At 57.0% G+C, this 20,775-nt stretch overlaps 1 protein-coding gene across 2 annotated transcripts; it reads left to right on the top strand.

Annotated features, from left to right (window-relative positions):
• The first annotated feature begins 2,991 nt into the window (after positions 1-2,991).
• Positions 2,992-19,662, top strand: LINGO1 (leucine rich repeat and Ig domain containing 1). Of its 2 annotated transcripts, XM_065642208.1 has the most exons (3): positions 2,992-3,459; positions 17,383-19,263; positions 19,444-19,662. In XM_065642208.1, the coding sequence occupies exons 1-2, from the start codon at positions 3,454-3,456 to the stop codon at positions 19,234-19,236; spliced, it is 1,860 nt and encodes a 619-aa protein (XP_065498280.1). In that variant the 5' UTR covers positions 2,992-3,453; the 3' UTR covers positions 19,237-19,263; positions 19,444-19,662. The 2 variants fall into 2 exon arrangements, with proteins under 2 accessions (XP_065498280.1, XP_065498279.1); XM_065642207.1 differs by lacking the exon at positions 19,444-19,662 and having other exon boundaries at positions 17,383-19,264.
• Positions 19,663-20,775: the final 1,113 nt, after the last annotated feature.

The following is a 20,775-nucleotide window of genomic DNA, read 5'->3' as shown; positions in this document are numbered from 1 at the left end:
GTCTGCATGCGGGATGGTCTCAGCCCTCGTGGTGGTTGTTAGGCTGTGGTGGCAAGATGCTGAAGAGCAGTGGCCCGTGAAGAGCTAGGGACAACCTGACGGTCCCTGTTAGATCTGGTGCTGGGTGGGGTGAGCTGTGCTGCTCACTGGTCCCTGAGGGAAAGCACCTTGGCCTCGCTGTCCCCATCGCTTTCTCCAGTTCCAGGAGTTGCACCAGGGCTGCATGACAGCAACATTCTGGGGCAAGAAGGACGCTAAGGGTCTTCCAGCATGGAACTTAGGATGACAGATCAGTAAATGCTGAAACATGGAAACCTTCGAGGCTTCAGTGCAGGGGCCAGTGCAGTTCTTCCTGCAGAAATCAAGGGGGTTTATTGCTGCTGAGACCTGCCTTTTCCCAAGGCATCCTTGGGGCTCTTGGGGTAAGGAAGTGTCGCCCATGAGGTGGGGTGAGAGTTACCTCTTTGCGTGTGAAGGAAGGGAAAAGCACAAATGGCAGCGCTGCTCCTTGAGGGGTGTAGCACATCATGGGGAGATTAAGCGTGACAGCTCCTCATAAACTCCGATGCCATGGATAAGGGTCTTAGTGCTTGTACGCCCAGACAGAAGAGTGGTTATCAAGTGAAACTTTCTTTTTACTGCACTCTCCATCCTCCCCATTGCCTCTCCGCCAGCCAGAACACACCACTGTAGCTGGCAGAGCAAACCAGGGCTCAGCTCCGCCACGCCTGGTGCACCGTGCTGCCCTCGCCTCTCCTGCCATGCTGCTCCCTCCACCCGCCCTAGTCAGATATCAAATACAGAGGTTTCAGAAAAGGCAGGTTTTGCACAGGACTTTTTCGTCGGAAAGGTGTGCCTGGATGCCATCTTATCCCAAAAGATTGTCTCTGCTTCTGCACGTCAAGTCCCTCGTCCTCTGCCTGGGCGGGGACGGCTGTGGGAGCCGAAGTGGGAAAGACGGTCTTGGAAGGCCCCCTGCTTCCAGGCAGCGTATAGCATCGCTCTCACACAGCTACCAGCACTGCTTGCATGGTGTATTTGCTGTATGTTGTGGAAGGGCTGAGGCGAAATTTCCCCCTCTCACACCAGACAATGCCAGGAATTATGCTGGAGTGTTATTATTGAATATACAGTGCCCTGCACTTTAGTGGGGCTTTAACTCCAGAGGAGAGGGAAGCATTGAAAATGGCATTTCGAGCTCTTAGCCTGTCTTTTGTCCTCTGTTTGTTTCTTCTGGCTGCATTCAGATTGCCGGCTTTGTCTGTGTTTGTGAAGTGCTATTAACATCGATGGCATCGCTGAAATAGCCATAATAATAAGAGGCATCGATCTGTGCTGAGTAAAGGTCTGAGGACCACTGAGAGAGGCCGGGCTGAATTTCCTTGAAGTCAGGAGCAGAGCGTGTGTGAGTGCACACAGGTGCTCTCAGCCGCCCGTGTTTCTTGCCACGAGGATCCTTTGCCCAAGCCCACGCAAGGCTGCGTGCCTGAGGGACACCCACCCTCCCAGGCGTGCTGCGGTCTGTGCCCACGGGAGGAGAGGTGGCAGCACGAGTGGGCAGGAGTGCTGAGCAGGGAGCTGGAGTGATTCAGCCCTCAGCTGGCGAGCTCTCTGTGCCTACCCTTTGTTTATTCCTGTTCCTTTCAGAAGCTCGTGTGTGCTGAGCAGGAGGATAACAAGCTTGGCTGTGGGCTCCGGGGGCTCTGTGGAGGGGGGTTCACGTTGTAGCCCACTGCAGGGACATGAGTTTGGGACAGGCGCCGGGCTCCCACGCTCCATGGCAGGCACCTGTGGGTGTTTGGCCCAGCTCTGGCATGCTGCCTGCCAGCCCCACTGCCGACTGGGGGGATGCTATTGCACCAGAGAGGCCTTGGACGAGCACGCAGCTCTGCTCTTGCAGGAGGAAGGAAGGGAGACCTGCCTGGAGGGATGTTCTGCATGGGAATCCCCACCCCTGGGCTTGGTTAAATGGCTGGTGGAGAAAGGCCAAGCCGTCATCTTCCTCAAAAGCTCCCAGGGGCTGAAAGAGCCATCCAAGGAAAGGCTCGTGGGACCCAGCAAAGAGACTCCCGCAGAGCCTCCAGCCAATGCAGAGGGCCCTGGTGCAGCTGCCTTGGCCCACAGCCGGCCACACTGTGCGGACAGCTGGGTGGACAGAACAGGAAGGGCCCCAGGAGAGACTTGCTGAGAGGAAGCAGGAGGGGAAAGTGCACATTAGAAGCAAAGTTTGCGTCCATTACTGCCAGAGAAATCAGCCTCTGCTGGAGGAGCCAGCATTGGGCAAATCTGCTAATGCTGCTCGATAAATCAGCATCCATTACAGAAGTGGGTGAAGCAGTGGGCAGCACACGGGAAGTCGTACACTTAGACTTGAATGAGATGCCACTACCTCGGCATGAGCCTCCGAGGAGGCCTTTGGGATCACCAGGTCCCAGAGCAGTCCTCAGAGGTGTCCCCTCCACCCCTTGCAGCCCTGTTCCTCTCACGTGCTGGGGTTTCAGGGGGGCAGTGAAAAAAGAGGAGGAAAATGCTTTGTAGAGGTAGCTGCTGTAGGACAGAGCACCCTGAAATTTCCAGGGTAGCCTGGCATCTTCCCTCAGCGGGCTCAAGCAGGGCTGGGCACTGAAGCAAGGGTGACCAGCAGCGCTCCTCTAGTCCGTCCTCTGCGAGCAACGGGGCTGGAAGAGGGGGGACTGCCGGTGCCCCCTCTCTGCAAGGGCTGCCGGTGGTGAGCAGCCACTAACTGGCCCCGGCCCCGGTTTGCCGCCGGTTCGCGGGGGCAGCCGCTCGGTCTGCCCGTGCCACAGCGCCCTTGCCCGTGCGAGGGAGACAGCGGCCCTTCCCCGAAGAGCACCGCTTCCCCCTGCTCCGCTGCCCGCGGGGGCCCGGGGGCTGCTCCCGCCCCGCAGCCCCGGCACGCACCCCCCGCCCCCCGGCTCTCGCCTCCCCTCGCCGCGCTGGAGCGGGGGAGGCGGCGGGAGGAGGGGACTGGCCGCGGCTGCCGCTGCCGCTCCCGGCCCCGCTCCGCGCACCGCCCCGCGCCCGCCGGCGGCTCCTCCCGGAGGGGAGGCGGGGGCCGGCGCGGCGGCTGCTCCCAGCCCGGCCCCGCCGCGGCAGACCCGGCCGGCGGCAGCGGGCGTGCGGAGCCCGGGCCGTGCCAGCCCGCCCGGTGGGGCGATGCCGCCACCGCCGCCCCGCAGCGCCGCTGCCGCCGCCGGCCGCCCGGCGGGCGCGGAGGGGAGGCAGCCGGTCGCCGCGCGTCCCTAGGGCGGCCCCGGAGCGGCCCCGGGCTCGGGGCTGGCGGGGCGGCTCGGAGCCGGGAGCGCCGCCGCCTCTCGTGCTGTCGCTGCGGAGAGGGGGAGCTGCGTTACTGCAGGTGGAGGTTTTGGCGGAGGGGGTGGGGGCCGGGGGAGATGCCATTTCTGACCGAAGGAGATCGCCGGCGAGAATGAGATGCAGGTAAGCAGGACGGGGATGCTGGAGCGGGAGGACCGGGGCTGGCGGGACCGGCGGTGCGGGGGAGCTGGGAGGCTCCGTCCCCCCGAGCCGGAGCTGCTGCCCTCGGGCCGGAGTCGCGCCGAGGCTCGGGGGCGCCGTGCTGGGAACTTCGTGCGTGCACCGGGGAGGGCACAGGGGGTGCGTGTTTGGGTGCGTGCCGCGGGTGCCGCCGCTCCCGGGTTTGCACCGCGCCCCGGGGTGCGGGTCCGGGTCGCGGCGGGCAGTGCCGACACCGCTGTGCGGCAAAAGAGGGGACAGGGGGGCTGATGGGGCTGCTCACCGCCGGGGGGAAATTGTGCCCCGGTCCGTGCTGCCTTCCAGCCCCCCTGGTGCATATCCCGCCGCCTCCACCGCCCTGCTTTGCCTGGGCGTCTTCCCGCTGCTGTTCTCCCCTCCAGCACCCCTGTGCTTCTCCTTGCCCACCCCCACAGCCCCTGCCCAGCCCAGCTTGCAGGTGGGGCCGGAGTGTGGGGCTGGAGTCCTGGCCACCCAAGGCTGACTCGCCCAGCGAAAGGCTGGGTCTCGGTGGTGCTGAGGTGAGTGCAGAGCTGCATCCTGATGTGGGAGCCCTCCTGCTCCCCCCGTAGTTAAGCAGATGAGTTAGCTGGCCTGGAACAGATTACATATTCAGGTAGGGTATGGCTGGGACAGCGCTACCTGCCAGGGCTTGCTGGGGAGCAGGGGGATCAGCCCTCAAGCGGGCTGTGCCCAGCTCCCCAGCCAGCAAGGGTTAATTCAAGAGGAGGAATCAGCCCTCTGCCTATCCCCAAGGCAGAGACACGAAGGGTTAAATACGAGCAGGGAGAGCTCACCAGCCCTGAGTGACCGGGCTGTGGAGGCAGGAACAATGGGGGGTAATTTTTCAGGGTGGGGGTTACCTTTCCATCACTAGCCACCCAGCCTAGAGGTGGGTGAGCTGGGGCTTTGGGCAGTTATTGCTGGATGGGATGATCTTTCAGGCTCCAGCAGAGCTCTGGGGGCACTGAAGGGTCCCCCTGCCTGGGCTCAGCCCTACGCCTGGAGAACTGGAGATGGTGGAGAGGGTCAGGCTGTCAGCATGCACTCAGTTCTTGGCTTGTGTCTGGCAAAAAAAAGAAGGGGTTAATGTTGAAGGGGCTTCGTAGGGCAGCCAGGATTGCGAGGATGCCTGAGATTTGGGAGCCCTCCCGGGCAGTGCTGTTGCTTGTTGCTCTGTGATACTGTGTGTAGGTTATCGGATTTTTCACCTTACACCTTGGATATATAAATAGCCCTGGGCGGAGAGCAGAGGCACGGTTTGCTCCAGGTGCTGGAGGTGCCACCTCTGGGAAGAAATGGGGGTGTTGGCGCCGTGAAAGTGATTTGCACTAGGAGGGAGGGACAGCAGGTGAGCACGAGTGTGGGCACCCGTGGGATCAGGTCTCCTCACCATGAGTGCTCGCTGGTTGGTGAAGCTGAGGGTCTGCTGTCTCTCTCTGCCTGTCACTAGCCCAGCTACCGCCCAAGCAGTCACCATCCACAGTCCTTCCCCAAAAAATGCCCTTTCCAGCAACTGACTCTGCCTGCTGGCCTGCAGCAGGGGACCCGTGTGACAGCCCCGCACTCATCCCGAGCCCATGCTGTTCTCTGGGGTCTCAGCCCACGGGGCGAGCATGGGGCAGGGCAATTCAGGCATCCTCAGGAGCAGCCTCGCTCCACAGATCTGCTCTTTCTCCCTCCATCTCCCCTTCCTCTGCACCACCCACCGGAGCACAGCCCGGCTCTGAAATGATATCCCTTCCACATCCCCATCCCAGCCCTCCCGCCAGCCTTAACCCACTCGTCCCCGCTCTGCCGCTTGCAGCAGCCCTGACCTGACCTTCACGCTTGCCCGAGATGGCTGTGGAGCAGCGGGGTGGCTGTGCCCCTAGCCAGCCCCCAGCACGGGGGTGCAGGGACCTTATGGGGCTGCCTGCGCTGCCCAGCCCAGCCCCACCCCAAAAGGCAGCTATCCCAGCCCCGTGCCGGCACTGCAGCCCAAACCTTTGTTCGACCCCCTTCCTCTGTGTCCGCTCCCCCAATTTCAAGTGCACACCTTGTCCCTCTCCTGGACCTTTTGCAAATGCAAGTCGACAGTAATGTCCCTGTCCCATCCCAGGTCCCATGGAACCAAGGGGCATCCTGGTTCTCCTGGTACACAAAGCCCTGCTCAGCCCTCTGCCCGCCCCTGCAGCGTGGAGATGTCTGGGCTGGCCATGCCTTCTTGCCTGCTGCTCCTGGCTTCTTCATGGACCGTGTTGGCTCAGTAGCTTAATATGATGGAGTACAAGTGGTCTCTGAAGCTCTGAGCCTGCAAGGCTGGTGAGCAAAGCCAAGAGAGAAATGTGTCCCTGGGCTAAAGCCTCCGATGTCTTCCCACAGACACTGGGGCAGTTTTTCTGTAGCCAGGCCCTTGCGCTCCCTCCTCAGCGCTGTGGACAGCCATTCCTGGGAGCCAGCAGCACAGGGACACCGCTGGGGTTACCAGACAGCAGGAGGGGCTTCTCATTGCTCGGCTGGAAGCCCCCTGCCTGCACAGGGTGCTCCGGCAGCCGCGGCTTTACCAAGCCTCCCCCGGGAAGGGCAGGAAGCGGCTGGAGGAGATAGTGGAGCTGAGTTTACAGGGCCTGGCAAAGAGACAGCTCTTCTAGGCCTTTTTGTGGAGGGATTGATTACAAAACGAATGGTTATACTTCTATAATACCGTACCGTGCTGCAGTTACTCTACACCTATAACGTAATTACTCTGTGATACCTCTAATTACCACTGTTTCATATCACTGGAAGGTTAACAGCATGACTGAATGACTTATTATTCCTTTACTTTCCTACTTAATACAGTCACTGTAATGATGCCGAAGTTTATACGGCTTGATGTATGTAACAAGTATAAAATCCTGTAACTTGAGGTTTAATTTCAGGGGTTGATAAATCACTTTTATAATAACGCCACAATTATAGTGTAATTATAGTGTAATTATGGTGGCCGAATTATAAAGCTCAACTGAACCTGTTGTGGTTTGATGACGATACACCCCATCAGGTGTTGCCTCGTGTATGTGGTTGTCACTGGGTGGTGACGGGCCCGGGTGTGTTGGACGGCCGTTGGGTGGGGGCTGCTGTGACAGCCCTGGGGTGACACCTGTCTTCGTACTGGGGGTTGGACCAATCCCCTCAAGGCAGCAGAGGACGTGTTTGCAATGGCCACATTTCCGTGAATGTCCTGGTGGAAAATGCAACTCCACCAAATGTTTGAGAAGCTTCAGGTGTGGAAACTGCTGGAGAGACTTTTCCGTGTCACCTTAGCCCATCCCCTTGGCTTGTGGTTCCTTGGGAGCTTTGCTCAGGCAGCGCTGGTGCTGGGGTGGACATTAGTAGTGCTGCTGGCTCGTATTGACTCTCCTTCCATGGTACAGGCCAATGTGAGCTCCGCGTCCCCATGCTCAACCTTTATGCTCAATATCAGCCACCGTGGCAGCAGTTCGGAGCTGGAGAGAGGGGGGCACAGCTCAGCAAGGGGGGATGTTTGCCTAATGCACAGAGTCAGCAGCTCTTCTCCCTTTCTGCTAAGCCCTGGAAGCCAACGGAGAAGGGTTATCCTAGCATGAGCAGAAATGGCTTTTGGCAGGAAAAGATCCAGAGGAGCTTGTCAGGTAGTGGGGAAGGCTGGGATGAGAGAGGAGAGAGCTACAAATGCTTAACTCAAATCAAACAACCCAAGAAAAATAAAGGGAGAAAGCAACCAAAGGCCATGGCCTCAATTTTCTTCCAAGTCAATTTTTTTCCCTCCTCTCTCTCTCTCCATCTGGGGGAGTAAAATTGGAGCTCGTGGTGGGGAATGGCTGCAGGGAGAGAGGTTTCCATGATTTGCCACGTGTCCCAGCTCCCTGTGACCCTGGCTGGGGACGTCTGTTACTAACAGCCGGTTTTGGTGGCTGTTTGAATCTGCAGCCTTTGAGACAGTGTCAGGGTATGTGCGATATTGAGAGGGAGAGGCATTTCCGAGGACGGGACTGGCTTGGGAAAGGGAGAAACACCAGAAGTAGTCCCCCCACATCGCGTCTCTTTTCTCGGAGCTGAGGTCAGTGTCCTGAGCTGGGGACAGTCCTGCGGGTGAGCCGGTGGGTCCCCACAGGGGATGGGGACAGGGCGAGGACTGGGCTGTGCCTCCTGGGATGCGGTTCCTGTGGCCCAGCACCATCCGACTGATGCTCAAATGGCAAAATACCTGCTGGGAGCCATCAGGCTGGGCTGATCCCCTGCTTTGGGGGACAGGCTGGCCACTGCTCCCTGAGGGTGTGCCCAGGAGCACCCAGCCGCTGCTCTCGCTGCTGTGGGACCCTGGGTGGGCGCCCCCGGTGCCACCCAGCCCCCACCACCCTGCACAGCCCTCGCTCCCCTGGCAGCCCCTTCCCTGCCGCCGCCCCACATTGCTCTTGGTTATCTCAGTAGGACCCACAATTTCTATTTTTTTTGTCATTTCCATTCTGTTTCTTCCTCAGAATGCAAAACATTAAATATCACTCTTGTAATTATGGTTAATTTCATAACCAGCACCTTAATTGGATTGGTCTCTGATGGGGAATTCTCGTAGGAGGGAGAAGCAGAAATATTTTGACATGATCTATTCTTTCAGCTCTTTGTTTGGATTTGAGATGTCGAGTGTGAAATGGGAAACAACTGATTTAGACCTCAAAGGCAACCTGGGGGTGGCGAGCAAAATCTGAGCACTCTCAGAGGCTTTTCGCTCCGCACAGGCACGTGGACGAACCTCTCCCTCCCGTACCTGAACCCAGCCTTTCCCCACCGCCCCTTTGGACTGGAGGCAGTCACAGAGAACCAAATTGATTTGGTTTAACCCAAAATGTGAGCCTGGGAAGGCAGGGAGGGCGTTATAGGTGTGCACTGGCCTGGTGGCTTGCTTCTGCCGCAGCTCCACTGGCAAGTGGCTCGTGTGTTCTATCACGGAGCAAGGCACGGCAACGAGGATTAGGCAGCAAAACTAAATGGCAGCTGTAGCCATGCTTTAAATGACCGTGCACTGCAGGAGCCAGACAAAGGAAAAGAATTAGGGCTGTAGTGTTGAGCAGCGTGAAAACCTCCTTGCCTGGCCCATACTGGGGGGAGCATCCTGGCACAGCTCTGCATGCTCCCAATGGGTCCCCGTTTGGGACACCTCTTTTCCACTGGGAATCAGGCAGGCAAGGGCCCACCAGCATCCCCAAGCCCTGCAAGGGACACCAGCCCCTGTGAAGCAGGTTATTTCTGCACTGCTGCCGAGGACAGCAAGTCCTGTGGGGGCCCCAGTGCCCCCCCAGTGCTCAGCTGGGCCGTCCCCTGCCGTGACCATCCCACGGAGCTGCCGTGCTGCGCATCGCGCTGCCGCTTTGGGCTCGAGCCACGATTTGCTCTGGGAAACGTGGAATTGTGCTGCCATTAGGGGCTGCCATTAAACTGATTTGTGCTCAGCCTGTTTATCCTTTTCAATGGGAAACGATACAGAAGCTGAACCGAAATGGAAACCCTGGCCTTGCATTTCCGATTTAATTTCTATGCGCTGTATTTCCCCGTGATTACTTTTGTTCTCACATACAGCCCAGAGTGCAGGCCCTATATTATTATCAACATCACTGGGGAGAAGGAGGAAGGGGTGGAAAGCATCTCTTTCAGCTCAAGCAAAACATAACAAAACTACCCCAAAGCAGCCCTCCATCAAGGGCAGTGGGGAGCCGCTCCATCCCCATGGTGGGCCCCTCCTTCTTCTCTGTGCCCACAGGCTTGGCATGATCGCGCACTGGAAGACAGAAAAGGCCGGGGAACGACGTGGCTCCCCACGGTGCGGCTGAGGCTGCGGCCCGCTGACACCTCTTATCACAGGCATTAAACCCATGGTGCCTTTTGCCCCTGCTCCAGCTGCTTCGCTGCCTGACGGCGCTGCACCTCCTGGCACGCGTTCCCAAAGCGCCCGGGGTTGGGACTTGCTGGGGCGCAGCACCCGCAGCCAGCGCTGGCTCAGCTTGGGGTACCCTCACCGGTGAAATCAGTGCGTTGGATTTCACCAAATTGCCCTAAAAACCCACAGAGTTTCCAGTGCTTCGTTTTCTCCTCTCAACCAGCATTTCCCACCTTTTCCTTGTTGCTCGGGGAGGGGCTGAAGTTTGGGTGCAGTCCAGGACCCCAGAAGTTCTGTACACAGCCCCCATACCTGTAGAGGACACATACCAGTGGGGCTGGCAGCACCCAGAGCCCAAATCCTGGCCAGGCCACGTCCCTGCCCGATTTAGATTTGGATTTGGGCTGCGAAGGGCTGGCAAGGCGGTGGCCCCTTGTCTATGCTGACTGCAGGACAGGCAGGCTCAGCCATGGCTCAGCACGGTTTGTTTTTATCTAATCTATTTTAGTGTTGAATGAAACAATAACAGCAAATACAGGCCCTGAAGGCAAGCCATAAATAATGCAAAAATCAAACAAGCGAGAAAGGGGGAAAGAAAAAAGACTTATATACGTAAAAGCAGCACAGAGAAAGCCAGACTGGGAAGAGAAATCTTCTCTCCATGTTTGCCATCGCTCATGCTTTCTTTGGCTTCCTTTTTTCTCTGCTTCTGTCTGTTTGGAAATTCCCGTGGCACTATATTTGTTATTGCGTGAATGAAACTTAATAAGAACTGGGAGGAGGAGAGAGATATCTGGTTTGCGGGACGGACTCGGGAAAAGAGGTGGATGGAGAGGTCCGTGGCTTCCGTCTCTCGCAGCCATGCCCCTACCTGACCCCACCGCCCCGCTCAGCCCCCGCGTCACCGTGTGGGACGGGGCAGGGGCAGCTCTGCCGATGCACGTTGCCCTGTGCAGCTTGTCCTGCCAATGTGTTATCACAGAACCATCTTCGCTGGGCTGGCTGCAGTCAGCCTCTCCCAAAAGGCTTCTGAGGCTGCTTATTTTAGGCAGCAGTATAAAAATACCAGAGCCTGTCCTAAAGGGAGGTAAATCAGCAGGTTTCCCTGGAGTCAGCGAAGCTGCCGCGTTTATGTCCTCTTAAGTCCTCTTGCTATTATTCCAAATGTTTCCAATGAAAGACGGCGCTCTGGAGCAGCCCTTGTACTTTTCTAAGTATCCTGGACTGGTTGTATTTTAGGGCTGTGGCATGGGAACAGACATGGTGCTGTAAGTACAATCTCAGCTTAAATTAAACCTAAGGAACGTTCCCGGTCTCTGGCGGCAGCGTCGCTCGGTAGCACCGCAGGCTTGGGATGCGCTCGCTGGTCCCCGCTTGCTGCGGCTGTGCGGTGTTTGGGACTCAGATCTGGGTTTGCACCTTCAAGTGGTGGCAGGGACACATTGGGGACACAGCAGCTTGGACGGTGGACATTAGAGGGGGGTCACATCCCGGAGCTTCAGTGATGTCTCCTTATGGCCCTGCAGAGCAAGGCTGCTCACAGGGCCAGGGTGTCGGGCTGGTTTGGTGTTTGCTTTCCTGCTGAGCCAGGAGGGCAGTAGGTACCAAGGTGCTTCTCCATCTCTGCTGGTGGCCCTGGTTCTCTGCTGCTGGGGTTGCAGAGCCATGGGACACTTTTTGGCAGAGGCTGGTGGCTGGAAGGGATGAGATGTCTCCAGGCAGGGAGTGCTGGGGAAGGAGCAGCTTGCCCTTGGTGCCAGCAGCTGCCCCTGACAGGCCCTTTGTGGCTGCCCCCAGGTGTGGTTTGTGCATTGGGATTGCCAGGAGCTGGTGCTTGGGTCTGGGGAGCTGGAAGCCACCGGTCACCAGACCAAGCGGCAAGGCGAGCTCATACAGCAATGCCATCTGCTCCTGATCTGGAGGAAATGTGCTCTGGCAGCGTGGTATCTTTGTACCAGGCACTTTTATGCTACATCAGGTGGTGTCCTGCCCCTGACAGAAACGCAGGGTTTAGCACAGGCTCCGTACAGCTGCGCTCCGGCTGGTTCAGCAGTGTCGTGACAGCGTGCGGAGCTGCTCCAGCCGCTGGGCAGGACGGCCGAGCTGCCTGGGCTGTCCCCCATCCTCCAGCCCCAAATCTACCACTGCTGCGCAGGGTAGGGCCCTTGGCAGGGTCCTCGCTGGTGCCGGGTGCTCGGAGGGCTCCTGAGGTGCTCAGGGGAGTGCAGAAGGTTTTTGAGAACTGCCTGAGACCATTCCCAGGAAAAACTGGAGAAGGCTGTGCTGTGCTGGGAGAAGCAGTCTTGTCCCTGCATGAGCAGGAGCGGGACAAGGGCCCAGGCTCTGGCAGCTGCACATGCCCTGCTGTCCCCAAAGAGCCTTTGCAGGCGCTGCCTTGGGGACGGCTGCGTCCCGTGGCACCTTGCTGGGCACGGGCACGTCGAGGCAGAGCACAGGGGATGCCTTCGCAATGTCACTGTGACCCTGGCGGCTCTCCCAGAAGACACTCACTGTACAGACCTTTCTTTCACCTCTCCAGTGCAAATGTTTCCATTGCCCTAAGAAGAGTCTGGGGTTTTTCCATCCTCCTTTCACAGCTACAGGCAGGGAAGAAAAAAAACCACGTAGAGAGACCCTCATGCTATACTGAAGCCAAAATGACTCTGGTGCTGGAGTCCCAAGGCCAACCCTTGGGAGGTATTTCCCCAGCAAACACAGCTCCCCTGTTCTTTGTCTCAAAAACAGAAAAACATCAGCCTCCTCCTGGCTTGCCTGGCAGGGGAAGCGTTGAACCACCACCCGGCAGCGGCTGCGGTGGCCAACCCACGGCCCGGCCACCTCCGTCGATGGGTAGGGGAGCGCGGCTGGCTCCCAGCCCGAGCTCCACGGTGCGCTGCACCCTCACGCTCCTCATTTATCTCTTGCTAGCTCAGGGCTTTACACCCCTGGCATCCACAGCTGCCTTTGCAATTACTTATTGATCACTTGTCAGGATGTTTTCTTTGCTGATGGGGCACTGAAGCATGTGCAGCCAAAGAGAGAGAAGAGATGTTAAAGGAGCAAAGGTGTGAGGAAGGTGAGCAGCTCTTGCACAGATGTGATAGCAGCAAGAAACAGCCTCAGCAAAAACCGCTTTGAGCTTCAGCATCTTGCAGAGACGACCGGGATCTCCTTCCCATCACCCTGCTCTGATAACCTGCCTGCTGAGGCTGAAAACCACTCTCCAGGCTGGCTCTGGGCCATTGCCAGTTATCCCCCTGCCATAGATACCTGTCCCTGCATGAGGTCAAGCAGATCTGCAGCCCGGAGCTAAACCGGGGACAGCTGGGCCAAAGTCTCCCCCTCCCAGCATCCTGGCCCCTCAGCCCACTTCAGACCTTTTCTTCTCCCCTTTTTTCTGCTCTTCTTGCCTTTTGGCTCGGTGCTTCCCTGATGTTATCCCCTGTGGCACTGGGGGCACTGCATTTTGGGTGGAAATGCTCATTGCCATGAGGAAATGCCTTTGCGGGGCAGTCCTGCAGGCCGGCTGCTGCGGGTGTCTGGTGCCAGCCCGGCGGTGTCAGCGCCGGAAGGGGCTTTGCATCTCAAATACTTCTTCGGGCTCTTTTACAGCCTCAGAGCAACTGCCAGAGCAGATCAGGTTGTGGCACACCTATTCCAGGCTCCCGCCTCGCAGCAGCTGAAAGCGGATCCTTCGTCAGGCTGAGCAGAAGCTGCCGGCTGGAAAGTCGTGCCTTCACATGGGTGAGGGGAGCTGGTGCTTTGTGCTTGTGCCCTAGCCCCTGCTCCCAGCCACCCCTGAGCATCCCTGGGCACCGGGGAGGAGGGCAGCTGCTACCAGCTGCTCCAGGGACTGGGTGGGAAAAGAGGAGGAGGAGGAGGGAGAGACAAAGCAAAAGGGCTCACAAATGTGCACTGGACACAGGGGGAAAGATGGAGAGAAGAGGAAATGGGCAGGAACGTGTTTGGCACATTAAAGCTTCTCCCTTTGTTTTGCTGCTTTGCAGATAGCTACAGGAACGCTTAGTGCAGAGCCCAGGGTCTGGATAAGCAACTCTTACAGCAGCAGGAAAGGTTGTTAAATATTTATTTGTAAACCTGGAGTCTTTATCTCTAAAATGTAGTCAAGTTCAATAAAATTTGATTTAGCTGGAGCAGCTTAGAGGAGATGAGAGCACGGACTCCAAGAGCTGTGTCTTGGCAGCTTTGTGCAAAGCCGGCAGATCAGACACGGGGTGAGCCTGTGGTTGACCCACACCCGTACCCGGATCCACACCGGGGCCCGGTGTGGGTGCCCGGTGCTGCAGGGACCAGCTCGCTCCTGCGTGCCCTCTGGCACCGCGGCAAGGTCGGCTCCTGCAGGGACAAATGGGGTGGGGGACGTGCTCCCCCAGCCCTGCCGAGCGCCCCTGGGGATATGGCTTGCTTCGTCCTAAATTGCCTGTTGTCGTTCGATGCTCTCGAAAGCATCTGGTTCAAGGGTGAACGTCTCCCACGCTGTAATTTATGGCTGCCAGGTGGGGGTTATAGCTGACTCGGGGATTTTTGCTGCCCGCTTGCTGTCAGTGCAGCAGACAGATCGCTCGGTGCTGAGGAGCACCAGCCCGGCCCCAGCCGCTGAACACCCCATGGCTGGTGAGCAGGGGACAGCCTGGGGACAGCGGTGACAGCAGAGGGCACGGCCAGGCGTGCTGCCCGCCCCTTGGGGCAGGAGGGCAGCAGCAGCCTTGGGGATAAACCCAGGTGCCGAGCCGGGGCTCACTCCTGGGTCTTGCACAGGTTCGGGTTCCCTGGGCCGTTCCTCCCGTGCCACAGCAGCCTGTGCCCGTCACGGCGGAGCGAACCCCGCGCACGTCAGCGCTCCCGGCCAGCCCCGGCCGCGTTTCCAGGCACAGGCCCAGAATAGCATCTTTCCTCCCAGCGCTGGTCCGAGGTGGGGCACTCGGCAGGTCCTGCTGCACTTAGCAGCGCAGCTCCAGCGCCCGTCTGCGCCTCCCGAGCTGAGTCTCGCCGCTTCCCCAGGGAAGGGCTTGTACTTTGGAACCCTCATCCCCCGGCGGCAGGGTGGAAAGGACAGCGGTCAGTGGATGCTGTGGCTTTGGGCGTGATTTTTGCTTTGGTTTGCACTGGTTTGCTCATTGCCTAAAGGCAGTGAGTCCAGTACCTGCTCCTTTCTTATCGATTCTTTTTTTTTTTTTAATGTGAGAAATGAGAGCCACATTCACGCCGGAGGGCTGCGGCTCTCCCTGGGCTGGCCTGCGTGTCACAGCCGTGTGGCTGATCCTGCCTGGCTGCTCTGCTGGGGCCGTGGCCGGGCACCCCGTACGGCAGACACGGGGTGGCCGAAGCGACAGCCCTGACTTTGGGCTGAGGTTTGGTGATGCGATGTGAGTCCAGCCACCGTGGGGGAATGCGTGATGGTGGCTGTGAAGCCACGCACGGGTGAGTGACCTCAGCTCACATGGTAATCACGGTTCTAGTCGTTTTTAGAAGGGCACCTCTTAATATCCACCTCACCTTGAGGCACAACTATTCCTCTCTGAAACAGCCAGAGGTAAATGGGAACCAAAAGAGATTTAAAGCTCATCTTAGCCCAGAATTTTTCAGCTTATTTATTGTCTTGCTCCCAAAACTCTTCTGTGACTCTGACTATTAAGATTACGGATGTTTTTGTCAGGGATTGTATTTATCATGGATTTAAATTTAGCTGAGAAGTAATAACATGTGAGGTGTGTCTAGACTTCGATTCTACACAAGTGGGCTTGTCTTGTCTTTAACGCCATGCAGATTTTGCTTTATTCGTCTATCACTTTGCCTATATTTTATGCCTTGACACAGCGTCACTTCCACCAGCTCTGCTGAGGCCCGTGCGGGGGCAAATGCGTTGCAGGTGCAATCCCCTTCCCGCGGGTGGAGGGGCAGGATTTGGTCGGGGGGTCTGGGCGACGGGGGCGGTCTGGGCAATGCGGGAGCCGTGTGCAGGGCCCTGCGGTGGGGTTCAGCTCGCCCCCCTGCCCCGTGCCAAGCAGGGACCAGCGCGTGGCTGCACGCACGGGTAGAGCTGAGATTTCAGCACAAAACAGAGCCAAATAAGGCCAGCTGCCTGGCACCCTAATGAGCTGAAGTCTTTTCAGCCCTGGTGTAATTAAGCCCCTCAGACTGTGTTTTGCTTTGCGTGCAGTGTTTTGCTTGCTTTGATGGCTTTCTCAGCGTGGTTGTGAGGACCGGGACTTGGGTTCTGAGAAGCACCGGCCGAAGGAGGCTGTGGGCGAGCCGGCGCGCATCGGCAAAGGGGCCATGGCAGCGGCGGTGCCACTGTCACCCCACAGGCAGGAGGAGGGGGGAGAGGTGACAGAAGCGTGGGGAACCCCTGGCAGCTCAGCCCCAGCCTGGGGAGCAAATCTATGTGCAGGTCTTTGCCTGAGAGCTGCCAACTGGCGGTGCCGTCCCGTCCACGGCGAGCCGGTGCAGCCCTCCGGCAGGTCCCGGCCCCATCGCGATGTGTTTGTCAGGCTGCCCAGCAGCATCAGCACGAGGGGTGATGACAAGGGAGATGATAGATTGTAAATACCCGGCAAATGGCTCTTCACAGCCTGGCCCAGACCCAAGCAAACCCACTGGAAATGTTTCCACTGGACTGGGACGTGCTGGCCCAGGGCTGGCGGGAGAGAGCTCGGCCCCGCTGCCAGGGAAGCTGTGTGGGGTTGGTCCTGGCACCGCACCCCTTCAGTTTGGGGGCACTGGGTGGTCCCCAGTGACCAGCCCCACTGCAGAGGTAGCAGGGAAAGGGGATGGAGAAGGACAGTGAGCTGGGACACCTGCGGGAGGATTTCTGTGGGGGCTCCATGACCTCACAGCCAGACCGCCTGGGCTGCCAGGGCCCCATGGTTTCTGAGCTGGTGCTTGGGGACATTTTTATGGCCGGTCCATCATCTTTCATCCTTGCATCTTGCAAAGAAATCTTGAGTAATTTTTTGGAAACAAAAGTTATGCTTGGGTCATATATCTGTATTAAATGATGAATATAAACAGACGCAGTGGAAGTAATGCACAGAATGCATACCAGAACCATAAATAGTGCCAGAGCAGGGAAAGTAATGCACAGGATATATAATGATGGATGCAAACGGAGCCCAATGGAAGTAATGCATTCGGTGTATTCAGCGATAGCCATAAATAGCATTAGTGGAAGCAATGCAGAGTGTACATATAACAATAGATATAAGCACAGTCCGGAGTAGCTGTACATCTAATATGCAATATTAATATGATTTGATCCCTCATAACAGCTTGAACAACAGGGAAATAAATGCAGCAGAAGCACCGAGACAGGGAGCGTTGGATTCTGCTCCCAATGGACTGGGGTGGTTCTGGACTGGGGCACAACCAGGTGTAACCCCAGAGAGGGTTTCCCAGCAGCCCCCCAGGGAAGGAGGCCGGGCCGGTCCCTGCCCAGACTGGGCAGACCTCACCCCCTGTGGAGCCTGGGGGTGCAGAGGAAGGGGACTGGGTCCCCACGGAGCTGTCGCTGTTGCTCCCCTCTCGGACCCCCGCGCCCAGCCGACCCCAAGCGGGGTTCCCCCAGCTGCTCAATCCTGTGCTCAGCTCCTCTGCATTTGCAAAGCAGCCTTTATATTCAGGCTCCATCTACAGGGAACTGAATAATTTCAAGAGCTTAAAATAGGATGTAGATAGATGTGTTTAGTATTAATTTTTTTTTTTTTTTAAGAAGCCGAGGAAGTGAGGTCTGTCTGACACAGATTCCTCAAGGCTTTCCACTTAAAGTCTGTGCACGTTCCATCATCAAGTGGGAAGTTGGGGGGGGGGTGGGGAAGAGAGATGGTCTCGTAGCCAAAGGGCTGAATTTCACCTGGAAAATTAGAACCTCTGCTGTGCCTTCACTTTAATGTCAGCTCTACCAGGAAGGAAAACCTTTTGTCGTGGTCGTTTGCTCATGTCCACCTTCCTCTTTCTCTCCCCTGTGTTACCTGCAGGTGAGAGATAGGATGGTAGCTGAGGAGGCGAGTATGCGCAGCCCAATCCTGGCCTGCTGGCAGCCGATCCTCCTCCTGATGCTGGGCTCCATCCTGTCCGGCTCTGCCACGGGCTGCCCGCCGCGCTGCGAGTGCTCTGCCCAGGAGCGCGCCGTCCTGTGCCACCGCAAGCGATTCATGGTCGTGCCCGAGGGGATCCCCACCGAGACCAGGCTGCTGGACTTGGGCAAGAACCGCATCAAGACACTCAACCAGGATGAATTTGCCAACTACCCTCACCTGGAGGAGCTGGAGCTAAATGAGAACATTATCAGTGCCATTGAACCTGGGGCTTTCAACAACCTCTTCAACCTCAGGACGCTGGGGCTCAGGAGTAACAGACTCAAGTTGATCCCCTTGGGAGTGTTTACTGGACTCAGCAACCTTACCAAGCTAGACATTAGTGAGAACAAAATTGTGATCCTCTTAGACTACATGTTCCAGGACTTGTACAACCTGAAGTCTTTGGAGGTGGGGGACAATGATCTTGTCTACATCTCCCACCGGGCTTTCAGTGGCCTCAACAGCCTGGAGCAGCTGACCCTGGAGAAATGCAACCTGACCTCCATCCCCACGGAGGCCCTGTCCCACCTTCACGGCTTGATCGTGCTGCGGCTGCGCCATCTGAACATCAACACCATCCGGGATTACTCATTCAAGAGGCTGTACCGGCTCAAGGTGCTTGAGATCTCACACTGGCCCTACCTGGATACTATGACGTCCAACTGCCTCTATGGGTTGAACCTGACCTCCTTGTCCATCACCCACTGCAACCTGACATCCATCCCGTATGTGTCAGTGAGGCACTTGGTTTACCTCCGGTTCCTGAACCTGTCCTACAATCCCATTGTCACCATCGAGGGCTCCATGCTCCATGACCTGCTCAGGCTGCAGGAGATCCAGCTGGTGGGAGGGCAGCTCACCATGGTCGAGCCCTTCGCCTTCCGCGGCCTCAATTACCTGCGCATCCTGAACGTGTCGGGGAATTTGCTGACCACCCTGGAGGAGTCGGCCTTCCACTCGGTGGGCAACCTGGAGACGCTCATCCTCGACAACAACCCCTTGGCCTGTGACTGTCGGCTGCTCTGGGTTTTCCGGCGGCGATGGAGGTTGAACTTCAACAAGCAGCAGCCCACCTGCTCCACTCCCGAGTTCGTCCAGGGCAAGGAGTTCAAAGACTTCCCCGATGTCCTCCTGCCCAACTACTTCACCTGCCGCCGAGCACGGATACGGGACCGCAAACCTCAGCAGATCTTTGTGGATGAAGGCCACACGGTCCATTTTGTCTGCCGGGCAGATGGGGACCCACCCCCCACCATCATGTGGCTCTCTCCCCGCAAGCACCTCATCTCTACCAAAACCAACGGGCGCCTCACTGTCTTCCCCGACGGCACACTGGAGGTGCGCTACGCCCAGATCCAGGACAACGGCACCTACCTATGCATCGCCAGCAACGCGGGTGGCAACGACACCATGCTGGCCCACCTGCACGTGCGCAGCTACTCCCCCGACTGGCCCCACCAGCCCAACAAGACTTTCGCGTTCATCTCCAACCAGCCCAACGAGAGCGATGCCAACAGCACGCGCGCCACCGTGCCTTTCCCCTTTGACATCAAGACTCTCATCATCGCCACCACCATGGGCTTCATCTCCTTCCTGGGCGTCGTGCTCTTCTGTCTGGTGCTCCTCTTCCTGTGGAGCCGGGGGAAAGGCAACACCAAGCACAACATCGAAATCGAGTACGTGCCGCGCAAGTCCGACGCGGGCATCAGCTCTGCCGATGCGCCGCGCAAGTTCAACATGAAAATGATTTAACCAGGCCACAATTTGCAAATAATAACGGTGGGTGTTTTATTTTTTTTTAAAGAACAAATGAACAAATAAAAAAATAATTTAAAAGAACCAAACATTGCTACAAACATACCGACCTCTCTCCTTCCACCACACCCTCCACCCCCATCCAAGCCCACTTGCACCCGCACTGTCACCACCTCTTTCTCCTCCTCTTCTTCTTTATACCAGGAAAACATTCAGCCGATGTCTTCAGGACTCCTGTGTTTGTAAGGACTTTGCCTGATGGACTCTGGTGTCAGGTAAAACTCTTGAGAGGGAAAAACAACGGGGTGGGGGGGAAGAAAGAAAAAAGAAATAAAATCAATAAAAAGTTACGAACTTTCTTCTGTAACTTTGATTTCAATAATTATGGATTTTTATGAAAACTTGAAATAATAAAAAACCCCTATTTCCTATAGATAGTTGGAATGCAAAATCTTGACTTCTTGATCTGTCCAGCTCTGTATCTCTGGCGAGCGCTCGCTCCCTCACCTTGGAGAGGCATTTTCCATCCGCCGCACTGAGAACAGCCCGGGGCAGAGTCACACACACACACACACACACTCATATAGACACTCAGACACACACAGACACACACGCATAGACACACATTCATACACACACACTGACACGCTCATACACACACACACTCATACACACACACACACTCATACACGCATAGACACACACACATATACATGCACAGAGATACACACGCAGACACACAGACCCCATGCACACACATACATGCACACAGACGCACACGAACAGACAGATGCACAGACATACAGACAGACGCACACACACACAGATGCACATGCACACGCAGATATACCTACACACAGACATACGCAGACACAAATGCACACATACATGCAGACATGCACACTCACAGAAGCGCACAGACACTGCAAACAGATACGTGCACACATGCGCATGCACATACACACACGCACAGATATGGATATACAGACATGCGCACAGACGCACACACACACACGCAGACTCGTGCACCCACACACAGACACATACCCCGACGCATGCACGCGCAGACACACACACGTAGACATGCACGCAAACACAGACCCATGCACACAGACACACACATGTACAGACATGCGCATACATATACACAGACACACACATGTGCATGTGCACAAAGACACAGAGACATGCATACGCACACACAAACATGCAGATACGCACACACCAAAGCACACGCACAGACATACATAGACATGCAGACAGATGCACACACAGATCCGCGTACACACGGAGACACATGCACAGACACACAGATGCACACACAGATTGACATACCACAGACACATACATACACAAGACAGACACATGTGCATGCACAAACACAGATGCACACACAGACATGCACATACAGATACACAGACACCCACATGTGCACGCACACACAGACGTATGCACAGGTGTACACAGACTCAGATGCACACACAGACATGCAGATACGCACAGACACATGCACAGACGCACACACAAACATGCACA

Source organism: Caloenas nicobarica, chromosome 10 (assembly GCF_036013445.1).
Source record: "Caloenas nicobarica isolate bCalNic1 chromosome 10, bCalNic1.hap1, whole genome shotgun sequence".
Lineage (NCBI taxonomy): Eukaryota > Metazoa > Chordata > Aves > Columbiformes > Columbidae > Caloenas > Caloenas nicobarica.
The sequence above is the reverse complement of the archived record's forward strand: the minus strand, read 5'-3'. Positions and strand labels throughout refer to the sequence as shown.